General features: G+C 44.8%; 1 protein-coding gene across 4 annotated transcripts in view; it reads right to left on the minus strand.

The window, feature by feature from the left end:
• Positions 1-23,472, minus strand: part of SLC4A8 (solute carrier family 4 member 8) — a 60,217-nt gene that overhangs the window by 23,469 nt on the left and 13,276 nt on the right. For all 4 annotated transcript variants that reach the window (XR_014521216.1, XR_014521217.1, XM_083484437.1 and 1 more), the window contains exons 3-14: positions 21,646-21,774; positions 21,006-21,141; positions 18,960-19,120; positions 17,301-17,486; positions 14,207-14,295; positions 10,077-10,234; positions 6,532-6,619; positions 5,813-5,959; positions 4,474-4,577; positions 3,575-3,749; positions 2,528-2,661; positions 1,084-1,329 (exon numbers count right to left, since the gene is read on the minus strand). Coding sequence is in view for 2 of the 4 variants with exons in the window: in XM_083484437.1 (XP_083340563.1) it covers positions 1,084-1,329; positions 2,528-2,661; positions 3,575-3,749; positions 4,474-4,577; positions 5,813-5,959; positions 6,532-6,619; positions 10,077-10,234; positions 14,207-14,295; positions 17,301-17,486; positions 18,960-19,120; positions 21,006-21,141; positions 21,646-21,774 (1,753 nt within the window). In the remaining 2 variants the exon portion in view is untranslated. The remainder of the gene's footprint in view (positions 1-1,083; positions 1,330-2,527; positions 2,662-3,574; positions 3,750-4,473; positions 4,578-5,812; positions 5,960-6,531; positions 6,620-10,076; positions 10,235-14,206; positions 14,296-17,300; positions 17,487-18,959; positions 19,121-21,005; positions 21,142-21,645; positions 21,775-23,472) is intronic.

Here is a 23,472-nt window from a genome sequence, read left to right on the forward strand (position 1 = left end):
AGAAGAGTTTGGATTTGATATCCCGCCTTTCACTCCCCTTCAGGAGTCTCAAAGCAGCTAACATTCTCCTTTCCCTTCCTCCCCCACAACAAACACTCTGTGAGGTGAGTGGGGCTGAGAGACTTCAAAGAATTGTGACTGGCCCAAAGTCACCCAGCAGCTGCATGTGGAGGAGCGGAGACACGAACCCGGTTTCCCAGATTACGGACTACCGCTCCTAACCACTACACCACACTGGCTCTCTAGACTAGATGGAAGGGATAGAAAGGACTGACAAAACCCGAGACCAGGAAGATGAGATGATGGATGAAGATTGGAAGAAAGTTTAAAAAATCATTTAGAGAATTATTGTAAAATTAATGAGTGTTAGAAAAAATGCTGGAATGAAACTATTTGGCTTTAGTAGAAATGCTATAAGGAATTATGTATAAATAAGTTTTAAGTTTTAAGCTTTAGGGCTTTTTATGGTAAGATAAGGTTAAAATAAATTAAGGTAATTTAATGACAGAATATAGTGAAAGATGGAAAGGATTTGCTGAGATAATTAATAACTAGAATACAAAAAAGGGAGGTGTGGGGAGGTCGATGAAACAAGTTAACGAAAGATAAAGATTTGGGAATATTGGATTTGATTTTAAATTTTTTGTTTGCTTTTGTTTTTGGTTTTGATGTATTGTGTGTTTTGTTTTTTGTTTTTTTGTTTTTACTGACTTGTATTGTTTAATTCCTTTTCTTTTTTGTTTTGTTTTTCCTTTTCCTTTTTTTATCTCTGTAACTTTAAATTCTCAATAAATATCATTTTTTTAAAAAAACTAAATGAGCTCCATCCAACTAAAATTATTTCCTCCACTGCCTCCAATATATGAATGGGCTGATATACCTAGATGTATTTTTATTATGGCGTGTCATTTCAGTGAATCTATCATACACTAGTATTTGCTTAACCATTGCTGGAATGAGGGGGGGATTCCTTTGCTTCCCAGTTCTGTGCATCAGACATTCTCAGAGCACTCAGCGAATTCAAACAAACCAAAAGAAAAATCAATAGGCTACATTTAAACAAGAAGAGCAACAGTAACTCACTAATACAAGCTCAGTTGATCAAGATCCGTGTGCATATGAAATGGGTAGGTTTTCCCCAACTGAAGCAGTTTCTCTAGAGACTCAAAGATGAAAATGATGCAGATCAAAGAGGCAAACGCTTCTTCTGTAAAGCGAGTTATGTGGCACACAAGGCAGCTGGCATCAGTTGCTACAAGGAGGACGCACATGAATGTAGTCCACAGGCCAATGCAAGTTCGTAGAGAGAGATAATTTAGGTCATAGTCTCTGCAAAAAGAAGAAGACCAATTTAGACTCTCTCCATTGCAGAACGTATTTAATTCAAACCCATAATCAGAACAGAAAAAAGCTGCAATGCAATATAGAGTTAAGTAAATGATCCTAAAATGCTATTGACTCTGTTTTGCTTTGTGGCCAAACTCTACCATCCTTGTACGGTAAAGGTAAAGGACCCCTGAACGGTTAAGTCCAGTTGAATTCGACTATTGATTACACACAGTAATAAATATTATCTCCAGCCACAATGAACCCTTTTAATCGCAGATATCATCGCTTTATCTTCTGCCACTTTTTTAAAGTTTAGAGGCCCAACGCCATGTGGGTAGGGCTCTCCGCATGTGTCTTTTCCACTGGATGTGGACCACATTGTGTGATGAAGGACTGGAAACAAATTAATTTAATTAAATAATTGAACTTCCAAAGTTCAGCATCTTGGTTGATGGCATTCAACCATTTCAGTGAGAGTAAAGAGGAGGGTGGGGCATTGGCCCTCTCCAGTTATTTTTATTATTTTTAGTATTTTATTAAATTCATTCACAGATACAGTGGTGCCTCGCAAGACGAAAAGAATCCGTTCCGTGATTCTCTTTGTCTAGCGGTTTTTTCGTCTTGCGAAGCAAGCCCATTGACCGATTAGCGGATTAGCGCTATTAGCGGCTTTTAGCGGCTTTTAGCGGCTTATCGGCTTATCGGATCCGCTGATAAGTGGCTTAGCAGCTTAGAAAAAGGGGGGGGGGAGGAAAAAAAACCCTGCAGGAACTCGCAAGACATTTTCGTCTTGCGAAGCAAGCCCATAGGAGATTCGTTTTGCGAAGCACCTCCAAAACGGAAAACTCTTTCGTCTAGCGAGTTTTCCGTCTTGCGAGGCATTTGTCTTGCGGGGCTCCACTGTATCAGGGCAATTCACAACATAAAACTTAGGGAACAACATAGCAAATCATGAGTAGCAAAATCATGGCAGGTTGCCATTTTCCATTCCCCCCCCCCCCCGGCTTGCTATGCATCACGATTAGCCCCAGATCACACCAAAGCAGGGAAGTGGGGTAAGGGGAGAAACATTAGGTCCATTCACCAGACCGACAGACCGACCGCCCTCTCTCTGTCTCTGTCTGTCTCTGTCTCTCTTCCACGTCCTATTTTCAAACTATAAAAATTGTTTGCCCCTTAAGAGAGCACACAGCCTTACTTGCAGAATTTGAATAAAATCTTCTCGAAGACCAGTACCGGCCCAGTACTTCCCAAGATGGTGAGAGGCTGCCCAGCAAAGAGGGAATACACCACCCCAGTCATTGAGGCTCCAAGCAAGGATTCTATTGCACTCTGCAGGTGTGAACAGGTAAAAACAGAAGGGTGGCCATGTTGAGTCAGACTATTGGTCCATTCAGCTCACCTAACTAACTACAAATTCTACATTGGAGGCGAAATTAGAACTTTCAGAGATTCTGATACCTATAGAACAGCCTCCATGTTTTGGCTTCTTCGGCATTCTCTTTGCAATGATTGCTTGTCTGTCTCACCACCACCACGTATTCCTTTTGGCAGAGTTTGTGGTGAGTGGGGGAGGTGCAGCAGTATAAAGAAAAATCACCCTTACCCTACAAATATGCCAATTGTGTGGAGATAGATAGCTCAGGAAGCAATTTCAAATGACACCAGTGTTCAGGTTCAATAGCCCTTAGCCTCTGCTTTCTGCAGTGGCAGGTTATTTCTCACACTCCTTATTATTATGGATCAACCTACTCCCAAATAGCTGTCACCCTTTAATTTATATTCAGACTCATGAATGTCCTTTAAGTATTGCATTCTGTCTATAAGTCTAGTAAATCAAATAAAAAGGAAGTCCGACCACTGAGCATTTTCTGACTGAATACAAAGCATGGTTGAAAAGTGTTCAGAGGCCATCTGTCAGGGTGAGGAATCCTAAGTACATACCCTCACCCTCTGTTCTAAAAGAGATTATGGAGAATGTGTCTTCTGTAAAAAATGAACATCTGAAGGCCACATTCTCCTGGGGGTTTAAAATTCCATAACTTCAGAGATGTGTCACTGGCCACAAAAACTGAGTGATGAAGTCTGTCACAGTGAGATAAAAACATTGGCTCTATTAATGCTGAACAGCACACAAACCTGAAATGTAGAAGAGCAGCAGTTAAGTTAAATGCTTGCTGCTTTTTTGCAATGCTACCTAGGAATTATTCATAACACATGAAAGGAGAGGGGGGAACTTCCTTACTATTTCTCCCTCTGTTGCTTCTCCAAGCAACCCCCCAAAGGTGATCACAGGAGACATGCAGGCACAGTACAGGAAGAGGAAGGATGCTAAGCACTGCAAACTCATAGCATCTTTATAGTCGCTCCAGTACCAAGGAACCTTCCGTTTCACATCCAAGATCAAGCCACCAAACAGCCTGCAAAGAAAATACAGGGAGATCAACAAGAAAAAGGTGGGCAGACACATCATTTGATTTCCACAGCGGAGTTAACAAAAGAGGGACAGAGGCATAGTTGAAAGTGGTATGATTGTAGTGTTAGTCGTGCTCATCCAATTATCATGTCAGGTTCTGCAAAAATCTTATTTCACCCCAAATGAGTGTGGGGTGAAAGGTGTGGGTGTGGGTGTGTTTTCACACGCACACACATGCAGATAGTGGAGGATGATATCTTCATCACACCACCTTGATCCTCTATAAAATTGTTGTCTATAGGGAACCAGATGACCAATTCACAAAACGACAGCCTGAATTGTGGCTAATTTGGGCATTACTTATAAATGGGCATCTGCACTTGCTAGAATCATTCGGACTTCTGAATCTCCACTATAAAAAAGTAATGAGGTTTACTGCTGGGTCACTTCATACTTCTAACTAGCCTTCTGACTAGGGCCCTCCATGTTATGAAAGCCACCTGGACCAATGTTTCAAAAACAGAAGTTGTACTTGTGTATCACCAACTTGTGTGGCAGTGAAGGTCATACTTTAAATTACCTGTTGTGTGAAGAATTGTGGTTTATTTTGTCTGCCTTGAATCTACTGCCAATTTTGTTGGATGGCCATAAACACTCTGCAAGCTCTAGTGCTATGGAAGAGGGAAGGTGGCCTTTAGCAGAAACCATTTGAGGCACCTAGAACATACCTTCCCGTTCGCTGGAGTTCTGGCCCACCATGATCATCTTCTGCGTCCTCTTGGCTAATGCTTCCATTAGGGGCTCCTGGTGTTCCCTGTAACTTTCTCTTTTCCTAATAAAGTGGGAACATTATGAACAATCCCATTAATTTCTATCCAAGGAATCAAGGAAGAGTTCATTAAGTGAGTGAAAGTAACTGGAGCCAATCCAGACATGAAAACAGCATTTGGGCTTGAATGGAACTAAGAAAGTGAAAATAAGGAAAGAAAGAAGCAATAGACAGTGGATTGAGTCAATCAGTGTTCTGCCTATGAAGGTATGCTATATTTATGGCAAGCTGTCCTCTGTCCTGACACTGAAGCAATCACCCAACGGGTTCATTATCTTTGTGCATAATTTCTGTAGGGTGGAATTTGAAAGAAGGAAATGAGATGGGGTTCTAGGCAAAAGGGCAGCAAGGGAGAATGACTGAAATCATTTAAAGCTATATATGGGTGATGGAGTCACAAATTTGCAACAAAAGACTACAAATGTGAGCCACGTCGGCCACATTCTTCCACCATAATAGGTGAACACTCCAACTCAACTCAGTGTATTCTGCTCTGAAAAGTGCATTAGCAGTCTAGACCAGGCTTCCTCAACCTCGGCCCTCCAGATGTTTTTGGCCTACAACTCCCGTGATCCCTAGCTGGCAGGAGCAGTGGTCAGGGATGCTGGGAATTGTAGTCTCAAAACATCTGGAGGGCCAATGTTGAGGAAGCCTGGTCTAGACAGTCAAGGATGAAGAAGAAGAAGAAGAAGAAGAAGAAGAAGAAGAAGAAGAAGAAGAAGAAGAAGAGGAGCCTCTAACAGGCTACATGGCTGGTGAGCTACATTCAGCTTGGCAGGTCACAGATAGTACAACTCCTTCCTGACAAAAGGGTTAGACAAAGCCAGATGTTCTCAATTATTGCAGTTCATGGTGGACAGAAAAAAGCCCCACCCATATTATTTCCCTTTTGTTTCAGCCTGCAGCAAGTCATTTGTTTCCATCGGACAAACTCTCAAAAAATGATGTTTACAACAAAGGTACCAAAAGCCAAATCCTGTACGTCATGTGCAATAGCATATGAGAGACAACAGGGGCCTTTCCCCTATAGTTCAATGTTCCAAAAAGGCTGAACAGACTCTGCTTCAGGGCCCTAGTGTGGACAAACAGGTGGAAAGGCTTAAAATGTAACATGGTTTTGATTACACTATTAACGCTGTCCACCTAATCAAAGGACCACCCTATGGAGTACAAAGGCATCGCTTCCAAAAACACAGCCATCGTGTTCTAGTGTACCGGAGAAGAAAGTCATTATTTACCTGGGAAGGGAGATTTTTTGGTGGCTCAATTCTAATTGATGGATCCCATTCTCCAGGTGGTAGCACCGTCGCCTGATCTAGAAATTCATCAATCCCAGCTAAAAGGTCGTTACGGTTCCTAGCTTTATAAGCAACATCATGGAAAATCTGTAGACAGGAGATCAAGACAAAGCCATCAGTCTGTTATATTACATACAACAACAAAGCCATATGAAATTTGCATGATGTTTTGCCACATAAATAATTTGCAATCTCAGCTATTGGTTTGTTTGTCCTGAAAAATAGGTAACAAGATATTTGTCATTGCATTATATTTTTCATTACATATTTTTCATTGTATTATCTTATAAGCGGGAGCAATATGCTGGCTGTTGGGGTATAAAGTCTTCTACCAGGCCATACTCAAAAAAAGAGTATGGTTGAATATAGAATGGGTCGGATGACCATTGAAGTATATATGCTTTCAATAATCTGTTGCAAACAATGCTCATATAGTTTATTCTAATGTATAATGTTAATGTATCTGCTTCTTTATTGTTATAAAAATTGATTTTCACAAAATGGGTAGCAACCTGAGCAAAATGTCTCATATTTCTAGCAACAGTTTTGCATTTCTATTCTCTTATCATTGTGACATTCTTCCTGAAGCTCGAATTATGGCAGAAAGGCAAAGCAATGCAAACAAAAGGGGTGAAAATATATTTTGTATTTTACTGTACCTCATCAGTCATGAGGGTAGCCATTGACCTTCCAATCTCATGATACTGTTGTCCTTTCCCTAATGGACCCAGCAAGATAAACATGAACCTAGGAAGAGGGGGAGGGAATGGGGCAGACGTTTTTTAAGGCTTTGAGAAGTTAACATTCCTTTAAGGCAGGCATCCCCAAACTCGGCCCTCCAGCCGTTTTGGGATTACAATTCCCATCATCCCTGACCACTGGTCCTGATAGCTAGGGATGATGGGAGTTGTAGTCCCAAAACAGCTGGAGGACCGAGTTTGGGGATGCCTTCTTTAAGCCAAGTATGTAACATGTAACATTTCAAAAGTATGGGAAGAAAAACTGGGCTCAGATGATGCCTGTCTTCCACGACCTCCCAACCACCTATATCCATGATGCTGTGACACAGTTTAATGTAGGGTTACCAGATGTCCCCAGTTCCCAGGGACAGTGCCCAGATTTGCAAATCCGTCCCGGGACAAATTCCGTCCCCAGAATGTCCCCAGATTTGCAAATCTGTCCCCGGGAAACGTGGCAGTGGCAGCCTCAGAAGCCCGGAGCCAGCCTGGTAGCGCAGTTGGCTGGTTTCAGGAGCTGCTCGCTGCTGCCGCCACTGCCGAAGGGGAACCAGGGATGTCCGGCGGTGAAGATCTCCTGCCCCCTTCCCCCTTTATTTTGACAGATCAGGGGAGGTTCAGGAGTCATGGGCGGGCAACGCACCATTGCCCATTTTTTTTAAAAAAACTGCGCATTTATGTTTCACAGGGTGCAAAAGAAGGGCTTTGCACCTTTATACAATATAATAATAATAATAATAATAATAATAATAATAATAATAATAATAAAAATAATAAAAATAATAAAAATAATAAATGATAAATTTTATTTATATCCCGCCCTCCCCAGCCGAAGCTGGGCTCAGGGCGGCTAACAACAATCAAATAATTAAACAGTCAAATAGTCACACAATCTAAAAATATTTCATTATAAAAATTAATTAAAATCAAATTGATGGCAACCAATTAAGCAAAATTATGTGCAGGTTGCCAGAGGAGGGAGTCAGTCTGCGCCCTGACCAAAGGCCTGGTGGAACAACTCTGTCTTGCAGGCCCTGCGGAAAGATGTCAGGTCCCGCAGGGCCCTAGTCTCTTGTGACAGAGTGTTCCACCAGATTGGAGCCGCAGCCGAGAAGGCCCTGGCTCTAGTTGAGGCCAGCCTAACCTCTCTGTAGCCTGGGACCTTCAGGATGTTATTATTTGCAGGCCGTAGGTTTCTCTTTGGGGCATACCAGGAGAGGCGATCCCGTAGGTTCGAGGGTCCTAGGCCGTAGAGGGCTTTAAAGGTTAAAACCAGCACCTTAAACCTGATCCTGTACTCCACCGGGAGCCAGTGCAGCTGGTATAGTACCGGATGAATGTGATGCATGTGTGCTTGGGCCCAGGGTCTTTTGCCTCACCATCCCCACTACTGACTCCCTGTTGCTACCATAGATTCCAGCGTATTAGGCGACTGGGCATATTAGACGACCCCCAACTTTTCCTGTAAAAATATAGAGTTTGGGATATACTCGCCATATAAGACTACCCCCGCCTGCAGCCAACTAGCAGCAGCCTGAGGCGAGGTGAGCGAGCCTCGATTGGCCATCCAGAAAAGCGGCAGGCTGTGCTTACCGCCTGGTGGTTCTGGCAGTTATGGGGATGCCCGGCTCCTTGGAGCCCTGGCCGAAGCCACACACCACCTCACCTGTGAGGAAGGGGAGGCTACAGTTGCTGCTGCTTCGGGATAGCTGCTTGCTATCCGGCAGTCCCCATGGTGGCAGGATGGGCAAGCGAGCGAGAGGGCAAGGGCTTGGAACGGAGTGGGTGGAAAGAGTCACCGCTGGTTCTTCTCTCCAGCCCGCAGCCACTGCCTGGCTGCCTTCCACGCAGCTGTCGCCGCGCAGGTTAACTCTCTCCAGCCCGCAGCCACTGCCTGGCTGCCTCCCGCACATCCGTCGCCATCTGCCACAACCATACCCAGCGTATAAGGTGACCCCGATTTTGGAGAAGATTTTCTGGGGTTCAAAAGTCGCCTTATATGGTACTCAGCTTAAGAAAAAAAAGTGTCCCCGGATTCATTGGAAAAAATCTGGTAACCAAAGTTTAATGATCACAGTGAGGAGAGGACTGGGATCCCAGATATACCCAGTCAGAGTCAAGTTCCATTGGGGCACCAAGCTGAATTGTCAAGCTCACTTTCCTCCCAGCCCCAACCAACTGGGGCTAGTTCATGCTTGCAGGCTTCCTTTGGCCCTCATTCATTTGGGGGAAGTTGGGGTGGTAGGTGACATCAACCTCTCTTCCAGTTCAGGCATTGCACCTTCTTCCTGTCCTGTGACAACAATGGTTTCAATGGCGGCGGCATGAAACATATCAAGTGGGAACAGAAGGGAAGGAACATTCCGGATTTCCCTACTCACTAGCCTAGAGGTTCCTAAAATATTAATCTGGGTCAGTTCCCCAGAGGGAAACCATCTCCACACTTTATGCAGCAAATGTTATATCCTGGAGTAAATATAGAGCATTATCAATATACATCTTCAATCTCCCAAGTACAAGCACCCAAGACCTCTGGTTTCCAAATAAATCATAATGGTACAAAACATAAATGCTTGCTTTATATAGGTTTTCTGCTGTGTAGAAATGCTTGCCTTCTACTCTCTTTTGGGGTTTTTTGAGGTTTTGCTCAATCAGCAAGTTTCAGTTATCCTAATTTGAAGAAAAGCAGGGGGGAAATGACTGGCAATTTTGCCTCAAAGTGTGGAAAGGCAGATATCATTTAAGAAACTTGGTCAGTCCCTCAATCAGAAGTTTGGAACCTTTCCCCAATAATAAAGGGGTTATTAATACCAATGCCTGCCCTCAAATCTCAGTATGCTTCCCCCCGCCCCCCGTCATAGACAAATAATAATTAAGCACAAAATTCCAAATTCTGCAAAAATAAAAATGCAAATGACAGCTGGGCAAATTACAGGCATGCATACAAGTTCTCATTATCAGAAATTGTTGTTGTTGTTGTTAAGCCTACAACACCAACAAAACATAGTGATGTATGGAAGTGAGAGCTGGACCATAAAGAAGGCTGATCGCCGAAGAATTGATGCTTTTGAATTATGGTGCTGGAGGAGACTCTTGAGAGTCCCATGAACTGCAAGAAGATCAAACCTCTCCATTCTGAAGGAAATCAGCCCTGAGTGCTCACTGGAAGGACAGATCCTGAAGCTGAGACTCCAATACTTTGGCCACCTCATGAGAAGAAAAGACTCCCTGGAAAAGACCGTGATGTTGGGAAAGTTGGAGGGCACAAGGAGAAGGGGACGACAGAGGTCGAGATGGTTGGATAGTGTTCTCGAAGCTACCAGCATGAGTTTGACCAAACTGTGGGAGGCAGTGGAAGACAGGAGTGCCTGGCATGCTCTGGTCCATGGGGTCACGAAGAGTCGGACATGACTAAACGACTAAACAACAACAGCAACCAACAAAACAACAGTAACAACAACTCTTACCTGGTAGGAAGAGGAATTTCAGTCATGCCTGGGAGAAGAACGGCTGGTGATAAGCGCACAAAGGCAATAACCGGTCGAGAAAGAAAATCCAGCTCTCCCACAAGAACATTTGAGGCTTCTGCTCCAGTGGGAATCTTCTTCATAAAATGAAGCTCTGCCTAATTCCAAAGAACAGGGCATAATTTCTAGGGCTGAGATACAATTTGGCAAGCATTTTCACCCTCCCAGACATGGCCTTTTCACCCAAAACAAACCCCTGTGTTGCAATAAGAACCAAACACAACAACACAAACACAACACGTAGGCTAATAGTAGAGAACATATAACAGAATAATGATATCATTCAAATTATAGGAATAACAGAAGACGTCTCAAAAGTTTCAAAAGTAAAGTCTATCAATATGTCTTCTGTTGCAACTTTTGAAAGACTATTGTGAGTCAAGGACCCGATCCATGTCGTGGTGAATAAGAGACAAGGACACAAGTATTTTAGGTTAATGGGCTGAAAAAAGTCACAACTTTTATTGGTTACAGCATGTGAGCGGTATTGGCTTAGGCACTGGATCAAACAACCTATATATGACCCTACCCACACAGCAGGGGTCATTTGAAGGTTAACAACCAGTGGGAGGAGCTTGTTGATGCAAATACAACTGAAGCTCCCCCTGATGTCACCGGGCGTCATGCCATGGCCCTAGCCACCAGCAGGGCATTGGGCAGGATCCACGACCACCGGATTCCTTTAATGGAATACCCAACATGGGGCAGGGTAGGTGATGGCCACACCCCGCCCTCCAACACACAACACATATTCCAATACCTATCCGCCAAAACTGGGAAAGTTGTGATGATTTGCTATGAGGTAAGCGAAAAACCAAGAGGCTGGTGCCAATTAGTCAAATGGATAAAAACTCCTACCAGGCCCCCTGGACAACCAGGGTGACCGACCAAGGTCCATAGCAAGGTCAAGAGCATAAACCTAGCCTAGAGGGCGGGCGGGCGGGTGGGTGGGTGATCCGATGTCTTCCGAGGAGCAGAATGAGGCGCGAAGGCTGCCGCGGCCGCTTGGATGAGGCTAAACCCCACCTTTGGGCCAACCCTACTGGCTGGCCTGCTAGGGGGCAGCACAGCAGCCGGAGATGACACAGGGGGCCGAACAAGCCCCCCTGACGACGCGGGAACAGCTTCCGCTCACAATAACTCCCCTCTGGGAGGAGGAGAGGCTTTGTGAGACTGTCCTTAGACATCTGTTTTGAACACACGGCTTGACAACCCTTACTACCACTCTGCTATGTTGTATACAGTGGTGCCTCGCAAGACGAAAAGAATCCGTTCTGTGATTCTCGTCATCTAGCGGTTTTTTTCGTCTTGTGAAGCAAGCCCATTGAAGGATTAACGGGTTAGCGCTATTAGCGGCTTTTAGAGGCTTTTAGCGGCTTATCTGCTGATCGGATCAGCTGATAAGCGGCTTAGCGCTATTAGTGGCTTTTAGCGGCTTATCTGCTGATCGGATCAGCTGATAAGCGGCTTAGCGCTATTAGCGCTATTAGCGGCTTTTAGCTGCTTTTAGCGGCTTATCTGCTGATCGGATCAGCTGATAAGTGGCTTAGCGCTATTAGCGGCTTTTAGCTGCTTTTAGCTGCTTTTAGCTGCTTTTAGCGGCTTATCTGCTGATCGGATCAGCTGATAAGCGGCTTAGCGGCTTAGAAAGGGGGGGGGGGAACCAGCAGGAACTCGCAAGACATTGTCGTCTTGTGAAGCAAGCCCATAGGAGATTCGTTTTGCGAAGCACCTCCAAAACGGAAAACTCTTTCGTCTAGCGAGTTTTCCGTCTTGCGAGGCATTCGTCTTGCGGGGCACCACTGTATATGAATTTTGATTGTCTTATTCCTATAATTTGAATGATATCATTATTCTATTATATATTCTCTACTAACTATTAGCCTACGTGTTGTCTTCGTATTGTTGTGATTACTCCTCCTTTTCATACATAATTTTGGGGATACTCCCTCTTCACTGACTTGGACTTTTTTTTTTTTTTGCAGGGTAACAAGGGATCAGATAAGCCATCAAGACTTTACATCAAATGTATTCATTAAAAAACAAACAATTGCTCCTTCATAATAAATATTCCTGCTACAGGAAACCAGAGATCTGCCTGCCTTTACCTAACTGACCATTCCACACTGGCCAATTGATCAAGAACAGCAAGATCTGTCTGGACACACTCAAAATAGCAAACTGAGAGGGTAGAGCTATTTCTTGCAAGGAAAACCAAAGTCCACTTGTCACAGTAAAACAGGGGCAGGAAGGACAATTGCATGGAAGAACTGGCAAGCAGTGAGGAATCTTCAACCCTTTTCTCATCTATTGTCTCTCCTGTGAAAATGCCCACGCCTAATTGTACGGCTGGGACACGGGTGGCGCTGTGGGTTAAACCACAGAGCCTAGGACTTGCCGATCAGAAGGTCGGCAGTTCGAATCCCCGCAACGGGGTGAGCTCCATTCCTCGGTCCCTGCTCCTGCCAACCTAGCAGTTCGAAAGCATGTCAAAGTACAAGTAGATAAATAGGTACCGCTCCAGCAGGGAGGTAAATGGCGTTTCCGTGCACTGCTCTGGTTCGCCAGAAGTGGCTTAGTCATGCTGGCCACATGACCCGGAAGCTGTATGTCGGCTCCCTCGGCCAGTAAAGCGAGATGAGCGCCACAACCCCAGAGTCGGCCGCAACTAGACCTAATGGTCAGGGGTCCCTTTACCTTTACCTTTAAGTGTACAGCTGCAAATTCACCATACATTTTAAACACTATGGACCAGGACTATGTGTCAATAATCTAGCAAGAGACAGTCTATAATGGCCATCTGCTTCCGGGCAGCAATTTGCTTTTACAGTTCTACTCTACATACCTCTACAGCAGGCATGGCCAAACTTGGCCCTCCAGGTGTTTTGGGACTACAACTCCCATCATCCCCAGCTAACAGGACCGGTGGTCAGGGATGATGGGAATTATAGTCTCAAAACATCTGGAGGGCCAAGTTTGGCCATGCCTGCTCTACAGAAATATACGGTATTGCTTTATTATATATAATACAATACAGTGGTGCCTCGCAAGACGAAATTAATTCGTTCCGCAAGTTTTTTCTTCTTGCGAGTTTTTCGTCTTGCGAAGCACAGTTTCCCATAGGAATGCATTGAAAATCAATTAATGCGTTCCTAGGGAAACCGCCTTCAGACCAGGTCCGGGGACAGTCTGTCCCCCGACCTCTTCTGAAGGCTGGGGGGGTGAACAAGGGCTTTTCTTCCCACTGCCAGCCTTCAGAAGGCTGTTCTGAAGCCTGGCGGTGGGAAGAAAAGCCCTTCTTCCCACCTCCCGCCCCGCAAGCTCCGGGGACAGGAGGGCTTTGCTGCCGACCGCCAGCATTTTAAAAGCCCCTGCTATCCCGGGGTGATTTTAAAATGCTGGCGGGCGGGAGCGAAGCCTCCGCTGTCCCGGGGAGATTTTAAAATGCTGGGGGTCGGCAGCGAACGCTTCGCTCCCGCCCGCCAGCATTTTAAGATAGCCCAGGGCAGCGGAGAAGTCTCCACTGTCCCGGGAAGGCAGGCGGGGGGGAGCAAAGACTTTTGCCCCCCGCCGGCCTTCAGTAGAGGTCCAGGACCTCTTCTGAAGGCCGGCTGTGGGCGAAAGTCTTTGCTCCCAACCGCCAGCAATTTAAAACAGGTCCCTGGAGATTTCCCTATGGGCTTTTGTCTTGTGAAGCAAGCCCATAGGGAAATTCGTCTTGCGAAGCGCCTCCAAAACAGAAAACCCTTTCGTCTTGCGGGTTTTCCGTCTTGCGAGGCATTCGTCTTGCGGGGTACCACTGTATAAAAGTTCTACTATGATAAAAAATATAAAAATATGCTGTGTACCCTTTGCAACTGTTTTGCATATCCCTAGGGGTACACATTATCACACTGCTTTCTTAAAAAAAAAAGAAGAAGATTCTTCTGCAATCCAAACAACACAATTTTATTGTTTTAATTTTGAACTGAATCTTATTGGGGGGATTTATATATCTTATTAGCAACATAAGTAAACTGAGAGTCAAACGACAGTGTTTAAGTTGAACAGACGAGCAAAGAAGATTGCACCTTAGTTAAGTCTGTTGGGGTAATATCATGGATTATTCCATTCTTAGCGTCCAAGCCTGGAGGAGGTGGGGCACTTGGTGAGCTCACTCCTAGGAAGAAATGAAGAGAAATAATTCTAGATGAAATTGCATGTTAATGGTTAGTTTCAGAATATCACCATCTATAGATACATTTTCACCAAGTGCACATTTATATGCATGAAATCACATACACACACACACTTTTCTCAGGACAAATTACATGAAGCATTTCTTTTCATCCACATATCCATTTTTATGTGGGTGGTGCATCTTCATTAAGAGTATTGCTACTCCGGAAAAAATGAAGGGTATCTTTTTATATGAATCATAGAATCATAGAATAGAATCATAGAATGATAGAGTTGGAAGAGACCACAAGGGCCATCGAGTCCAACCCCCTGCCAAGCAGGAAACACCATCAGAGCACTCCTGACATATGGTTGTCAAGCCTCTGCTTAAAGACCTCCAAAGTAGGAGACTCCACCACACTCCTTGGCAGCAAATTCCACTGTCGAACAGCTCTTACTGTCAGGAGGTTCTTCCTAATGTTTAGGTGGAATCTTCTTTCTTGTAGTTTGGATCCATTGCTCCGTGTCCGCTTCTCTGGAGCAGCAGAAAACAACCTTTCTCCCTCCTCTATGTGACATCCTTTTATATATTTGAACATGGCTATCATATCACCCCTTAACCTCCTCTTCTCCAGGCTAAACATGCCCAGCTCCCTTAGCCGTTCCTCATATGATACAGTTGCAGCAAGAGTTCTTATTGCTGCAAAATGGAAGAGTGATGAAATCCCCTCTATTCATGAATGGACTCAAAAATTGACAGAAGATGCGGAGTTAGATAGTCTATCAGAAAAAAATAAAGAATAAACCGAAACAGGAATTTGTCTCAAAATGGGAGGTCTTTAAAGTATATTTGAAAAATAATTACAGCTGTTTAAACTCTGTCACGGCATTCGAATAATTTCAGTAGTAGCTTTAAGAAAGACGTGAGACCTAAGACAAATTAAGGATTAGTTAAATTATGATAAAAATGTGTATTGGCAACAAGTAATATATAATTGAAGTAAGGAATAGATGTAAGGTCGGGACTATAGTTCAAAGACCAAATATTGCTTTATGGTTTTGTAAATAATTTTGTGTTCATTATTATTTTCATTTGGATTTTTGCTTTTCTTCCTTTTTTTTCTCGGTATATCAACAAAAAAGGAAATTTAAAAAATAAATTTTTAAAAAGAGTACAGTGGTACCTCAGGTTAAGAACTTAATTCGTTCCAGAGGTCTGTACTTAACATGAAACTGTTCTTAACCTGAAGCACCACTTTAGCTAATGGGGCCTCCTGCTGCCGCTGCGCAATTTCTGTTCTCATCCTGAAGCAAAGTTCTTAACCTGAAGCACTATTTCTGGGTTAGCAGAGTCTGTAACCTGAAGCGTATGTAACCTGAGGTACCACTGTATTGCTACTGTAATTACAATTATTCTAAACCACCACCTTGATGCGATTTACCCACAAAGTGGATAAAAACAGTTAAAAACACAAGAACAGTAAACACGTTTTAAAACAAGACTAAAAAAAGATCAAAACAAGCAAGTGGACACTTGTAGGAAAGACGCATTTATCCACTCGGGGTGGCATGTTGGAACAAAAATATTTTCGTCTATTTCCATGAAGCACAGAACAGGGGCAGCCACACCAGAGTGGGCTTCTGAGTCCTCTGGCATTTGCAGGAGATGCTCTCCAGCAGACCACAGATATCGACTGGGTGTATAAGGCAAGTTAGTGCCAACACCAGTTTGGACAACAATCCCACCAACCTAACGTACATAAGGAAACAAGTGCACATAGCTCCTTCCTTGCCACTTTGTATGTTGTCCCCTTCTCTGCCTGACCACTTGGAACAGATCATCTGATTTAATCCCGCTCTTGTGCAAATCAGAAGGCTGATTTTCATTTACACAATTTGCACACAATATGCAGGATTACCTCCTCAGGGAAAAGCCCCCAAGAGCTGCACACACGCTCCGCGCGGCTCTTTAAAGGGAGCGCGGCTCTTGGGGGCTTTTCCAGGAGGTGGGGGAAGGGACTGAGGGGCTAAGCCAGAAGCTAGAACAGCAAGAGGGAGCACTGCGCAGCGATCCCTCTCACTGTTCTGGCTTCTGGGATAGCCGCACAGCCTGCATTCACTCCATAAGACGCACACACCTTTCCCTTTACTTTTTAGGAGGGAAAAAGTGTGTCTTATAGAGCGAAAAATACGGTAGATGAGATGACCAGTCTCTGCATTTTCAAGCAACGACAGCAGAGGCAGCGCAGGAGAGTTGTATGCACTCACTTCTGCTCCATGTGCTAGGTTAAGTTGGGGACAGGGGGTGGTGAGTATTGCCCAAATGAGCCAATGACCTCCCTAGTGCCCTTTAATATTAGAACCCAGGTAGTGCTGGTGGGTAGGGACACGGGTAGCACTGTGGTGTAAACCACAGAGCCTAGGACTTGCCGATCAGAAGGTCGGCGGTTCAAATCCCCGCGATGGGGTGAGCTCCCGTTGCTCGGTCCCTGCTCCTGCCAACCTAGCAGTTCGAAAGCACGTCAAAGTGCAAGTAGATAAATAGGTACCACTCCAGCGGGAAGGTGAATGCCGTAAATGTGCTGCACTGGTTTTGCCAGAAGCGGCTTAGTCATGCTGGCCACATGACCCGGAAAAACTGTCTGCAGACAAACACCAGCTCCCTCGGCCAGTAAAGCGGGATGAGCACCGCAATCCCAGAGTCGTTCACAACTGGACTTAACTGTCAGGGGTCCTTTACCTTTTTAGTGCTGGAGGACAAATTAGGCAGAATAAGGGTCCCAGAGTAGCACCTGAAGGCAAACAAGCACACCAACTTGCTAAAGCTAAGCAGGTCTATGTCGGGATGCGAGACTTCCTGGGAACCATGTGTATGTTGCCCTGGACTCCATAACAGAACAAAGGTGGCACTGAGAAGACTGGTTGGATGCTAGGGAGGCATGATAGGAGATGCACGGGTTATTGTGCTAATTCAACCAGACCGTACAGACCTCCAGGGACTCTCACCTGCTTTATCTGTCGAGGGAGGTTCAGTTTTTTTCTGGGAGACATCAGCTAAAGAGCGGACAATTGGGAGGATGTTTTTCTTCTTTCCATTCTGATGGTGATGACTCCTTAAAAGGGCTTCCCAGATTTTTTTACGGGTTTTCTTATCAATCTCCTCAGAAGGTTCATATTGATCCAGAACCATGTCTGAAAGGGAGAAACTCCAAGTCATTAAAATTTTATTGCAATCCATAAAATTCATAAACCACTTGATTGCTTTATATATACCATATTTTTAGCACCATAACACTCACTTTTTTCCTCCTAGAAAGTAAGGGGAGATGTCTGTGCGTGTTATGGAGCGAATGCCTGCGGGTGGCGGGGGGGATCTGCTGCAGTCGTGAGCAGAGGATCCATGGTTCCCCTTCCTTCCCTCCTCCGTGGTTACAAAGCACGGATCCACATGGATCCTTAGGATTTTTGCATTGGGCTACTCCAAACTCACTGTCAGATCACATGTCTGTGGCCACAGCATGAACCACAAAAATCATATATCCACTATTTCGTTTAGAATATTTTTTTTTCTTGTTTTCCTCCTCTAAAAACTACGTGCGTGTTATGGTCTGGTGCGTGTTATAGAGCGAAAAATACGGTATATCATGTATAGATAGATAGATAGATAGATAGAACCTCAAAGAAGTTCAACAAAGACAATAAACAATAAAATTCGCAGTGAAAACAGTTATAAACATCAATTGAATTTTTTTTTATGGCAGTCAAATAAATACAGATTAAAGCATACATCAACATTGTCCAAGTCTGGGTAGGCTTGTCTAAAGAAAAATGTTTTTAGCAGGTGCCCCAAAGAGTGCAGGGAAGGTACCTGCCTAGTGTCAATAGGCAGGGAGTTTCAAAGTGATACTGCCACATTTAAAGACTGGTTTCTTACAAATGCCAGTTCCAGAGACTGAAGTGGCTGAGTGGTCATATATGAGTTAAGGCAATCTTGTGCGTAAACTGGTTCCAAGTGGTTAAGGTTATTAGTGGTTATTTACTAATAATAACAAGGGGCACGGGTGGCGCTGTGAGTTAAACCACAGAGCCTAGGACTTGCTGATCAGAAGGTTGGCGGTTCGAATCCCCGTGACGGGGTGAGCTCCCATTGCTCAGTCCCTGCTCCTGCCAACCTAGCAGTTCGAAAGCTCGTCTAAGTGGAAGTAGATAAATAGGTACCGCTCCAGTGGGAAGGTAAACGGTGTTTCCATGCGCTGCTCTGGTTCACCAGAAGCGGCTTAGTCATGCTGGCCACATGACCCAGAAGCTGTACGCCGGCTTCCTCGGCGAATAGAGCGAGATGAGCGCCGCAACCCCAGAGTCGGTCATGACTGGACCTAGTGGTCAGGGGTCCCTTTACCTTTAATATGAATATATGAGGCTGCCTTTTACCCTTGGCCCATATACGGCTCAGTACTGCCTGCCTGACAGGAGACAGCCCTCCAGGGTCCCTGGCAAAAAAATCCTTCTAATCTCCACCCCACTACTAAGAAAAGGTGCCAGGCAGTGGAATTGGGGTCTGCTGTATGCAAAGCAGGAGGATGCCATTTGGATTTTCTGCCTCAGGCTCTAATCCACCTTAAGCTGACTCTGTTCCTTTCCTTTTTAATCATCCTTAACGGGCACCTGCAATTTCTTCGATGGTGCTTGCGTTCATATCCAGAAGGACAATCCCATTGATGATGCAGCTCCTCAGCTCAAAGATACTGTGCAATGAGAGGGTTGCAACGTAGGGTTTACTCCAACGCTCTCCTCCATCTTCCACATCTTCTTCAAACTTCACCCACCTGCAAGTGATGGACACCAACACAATCCAAATCAGTAGGAACAGCTTTTTTAAAAACAAAAAACCTTGACCCTGGTGCTGAGTACCAATGTGCAAATTTGTTTTATTACATTTATATCCTTTCCCAGAACCCAAGGTGGAGGCAGCCTCTTACCCAATCACTAGACCTGCTTAGCTTCAGCAAGGTGGTGGCCTCATGGGCCTTTTTATTTTTATTTTAAGTATTTCTACACCACCTTCCACTTGTTACCCATAATCCTTTAATCTGTGATGCCAATGACTGAACATAGGAGCTTCTGCAAGCACTGCTTGTACTCTACCTATAAATTATTGCCACTTCCCAAAGCCAAGAATGGACACGGATGGCGCTGTGGTCTAAACCACAGAGCCTAGGGCTTGCTGATCGGAAGGTTGGCAGTTCGAATCCTTACGATGGGGTGAGCTCCTGTTGTTCGGTCCCTGCTCCTGCCAACCTAGCAGTTCGAAAGCACGTCAAAATGCAAGTAGATAAATAGGTACCACTCCGGCAGGAAGATAAATGGCGTTTCTGTGCACTGCTCTGGTTCGCCAGAAGCGGCTTAGTCATGCTGGCCACATGACCCAGAAGCTGTCTGCGGACCAACGCTGGCTCCCTCGGCCTATAGAGCACGATGAGCAAGCAACCCCAAAGTCATTCGTGACTGGACCTAACGGTCAGGGGTACCTTTACCTTTACCTAAAGCCAAGTATTCTCAAAATATGAGAAGTATCTTTCAAGGAAAATACAATCAGCTGCTATGGGAAGCTGTCAGTAGAACATAAATGAGGCAATGGTTTTCTTGTTTTCAGAGAGCACTGAGAGTCTTACATTTTGCCACTTCAGGGGGCTCAAAATAGCAGTTCCCTGCTTTGTAGTGGCTCTGAGAAACCAAGGCTTATGAAGCTGTGATCTATGCAGATTACTAGAATGAATTCTCCCAGTGTTCACAAACAAACTGGTGCAGAAGGAGTTACCAGTCACTTGCTTTGTTTATTTTGAAAATCAACACCTATGGAAACATCTGGAGCTACCAAGGCTGAATGTAGAAAGCAATGGCGGGTAGCAACAACACGTCTTCTGCCAGTAGATGTCACCAGTGGGCAAAGCAACAATGAATGTGCTTTGGTTTGTGTGAGCTTGGCAGGTACATTAGCACATGTATTTTGAATAGGTTTGGAAGTGCATTTAAGGCACTTATGAACTAGAGACGCACAGTGGCATTTGGCAGCAGCTTGGCAGCTCTTTGCTCAGCAGAAACAAATCAGCCCAGAGACCGGATTTCCTGGAATCCAGAAGGTCCTGCTGCAAAGCCTGGAAGCCTTCTCCAGTGTTGTTGGCTCAGCAGCCAATGATGAAAAGCCTCCTCAATTGGACTGATGTGATGGCACTACCATCTCATGCTGACTCAGGAAGCTTGTGTGCATGTTCAAAGCAGCCCATATATAACATTAGTAAAACCTCTGGAGTCAGCAGTACCCACCAGATACCATTAGAACTGAGACATCTGGAACTGATTCTGGAACAGGAGCAGAAAGTATGGTAGAATTCCAGATGCAAAATCCTGGCCTGCCAGACTGTCCTGAGTAAAACTGGGTGCTACTCTCCATTCTTCATTCAAGACTTACAGTAATCCCACACAGATATGTTACTGTATTGACAATCCCCTTGCACATCTCTGTCAACCCACGTAACAGAAGGTCATCTGTTCAGCATCAGCATTCAGGATGAAGTCTGCCCATTTAACTTTCTGGTCCCATAAGCAGGGGAAAGGGTTACTTGTTTCTTTAAGAATGCTTCTGGCTTAATCCTTTGGAGCTAAACTGACCACACAGGAAGCTGGCGTACAGCTGTTGTCCTGCATTTTTACCTTGCTGTTTCCTTCCACTCTGAATCTTCATCCTCCTTCACGCAGATTTCATCCATCTCTGTGAACAAGTCATGGGGGACATGTTCCTCATCCTCCTCCAGGCCAATGATAAACTGAACTCTCCGAGATGGGGAATCTAAGAAAACAGAGCAATAGGTAAATAACAAACAGGGAGATGAGCTTTGAGAGCATGATTAATTGCTCCCGTCCCCTTTTGAATATCCTGCAAAAAAAAAAGGACAAGAGGGAGACGCCTTGCAATGTTTCTAGACATGGGACTAGTAGCTTACAGGAGCAGCCCCTCAGCATAAGAACACAACATGCAAAAGAATAATATGCAGTACCACAGATAATGAAGATTTGTGCAAAGGCAGCAACTTCCTGCATTGCTAGCTACTTACTACATTTACTACCTAGTAAATGTACCTAGTAAATACATTTACTACCTAGTAAATACATTTACTACCTAGCCAGATGTGTACAGCAAAAAAAGTTACTCTACAGCGCTACGATTCTATTGAAGGATCTAATGGTAGCCATGTTGGGAAAGCTTCTGTCTCTGAGGTATTGGAAATCTATACAGGACACTTGGCCTACTGTCATATTCACATCACATAGTAACCCAGAACTGCACACTCACCATTAGACCCAGGCTCTTCTTGCATTTGTCGCGCCCGATCTCGCTTCCTGTGCTTCTGGCCATGTCTGTGATGTCTGTGGGTCTGTCTCATTAAAGGCATCCGCACCCCAACATACAGAGTCCTGTGCCCTGGAATCAAAGCAGAGAAGTTTAAGTTTTGTATTGGGTGTAACTGATACAAATCATATCCTGTGCAAACTTCTCATTCCAATCCCAGCCATTCTTCAGAACCAGAACAGCCCAAACAGTAACAGCATCTTGAATGGTTTTGGAGCAACTTTCCTGGAAAAACTAGGAATCAAAGCCTTTCCACATGTCCATCCTATTGACATATAAAATAGGGGTGAGGGCACTGAGTCCACTCTCTTTCCCCTCATGCAATTGCATCAGCCATGTTTCTCTGCTTATGGCTCACTTCTGTTAATCATGGACAGGAACAGAGAAAAACAGGTTGAGCAATGGACTGCAGGGAAGTAAGACTCAGAAGGGAGAATGGAAGATTCAGTGCCCATTTCCTATGCACTCCCTTTGAAGATATTCCAAAAAATGGCCTCCAGTCTTCTACAAAAAGTTTGTGAACCTTTGAATTGCAGGCACCTTCAGGCCCTGGACAAGACAGCATCTACCCAAGTTGGCCATTCCTTGACTTGTGGGAAGTATAAGAGGGCTTCCTCTTCCAGTCCAACTTTGCTTGAGCAACAAGGTCCTCCTGAGCTGTGGTGTGTTCCTGTATTCATGGTTATTTTTTTGGTCCTGACATCTGGCTTGCTCACTGACCCCTAGTTTTTCCACTGACTTCTGCCTTGATTTCTACCTTGCTTCTTGGCCGCCCTGTGGCTCTGGATTATTCATTGGCCCTGCTGGCTGGCTGGCTGTTCCCACAGCCACTAGTAATCCCCAGACTGTTGATCATGGCCCATTCCTGATGGGCATACACTACAATGATTAGCCCAATGGTTTAGTTCAGAAGCGCGGCCTGCTGGGACACATGATGAATATATATAGCCCAGGCTGTTTTGGGCATTGTGGTTCATCAATGGCCCAGACAGCTATATGGAGCCAGTGAAGACCCTGGAATGTCAGTTTAATGTGTTTCTGATTACCCATCTTTTTCTGGATGCCGAGACCATGTGTTGCATTACTTCTGAGTAGTCTCTTCAAGCCCCATGTAGACCTAAGTGCAGTAAGTCTAGCCTTCAAGCTACGAAAGTAAGAATGAATACTGCCAGTTCAGAATCTGAAAAAGAATCAGCTGCAGCTTTCTAACCAATGTAAGCTCTGAATGGTGGGGGGTTTTGGGGGGGGACTTTTCAATTTAGCCATTTGGAAACCTGCTAAAGGTAAAGGGACCCTTGACTGTTAGGTCCAGTCACGGACGAATCTGGGGTTGTGGCGCTCGTCTCGCTTTACTGGCTGAGGGAGCCGGGACACTCAACATTTACTGGCCGAGGGAGCCGGGCCTCCTCTCAACATTATTGTTCCTTCAGATTTGCTGTTGACCTAACAAGCAGGAAGCTGCAAGGTTACTAGGTTCAACTGTAGGCCTGGACTCTCTCCAAACATATGTGAAAGCATTCCTTTCACAAAGAAAACAGACTTTGCACATCAGGGGTGGGAAAGCTGGGCCCCTCAGGGCTCCAACTCCCATTAGCCATTATGCCCATATGGTCCACTGCCAAGGATGTTGGGAGTTGTAGTCTAGCAACAACTGAAGAGCCATAGATTCCTCATCCCTGTTGTACAATGGCATTTTACCTGAAGCTCCTTTTGTTTATTTACCATGCAAACAAACAAACAAAACCTTTCTTTCATGGCACCAAGTTTACA

Source organism: Podarcis liolepis (genome assembly GCF_965112155.1).
Source record: "Podarcis liolepis genome assembly, chromosome: 2".
Lineage (NCBI taxonomy): Eukaryota > Metazoa > Chordata > Lepidosauria > Squamata > Lacertidae > Podarcis > Podarcis liolepis.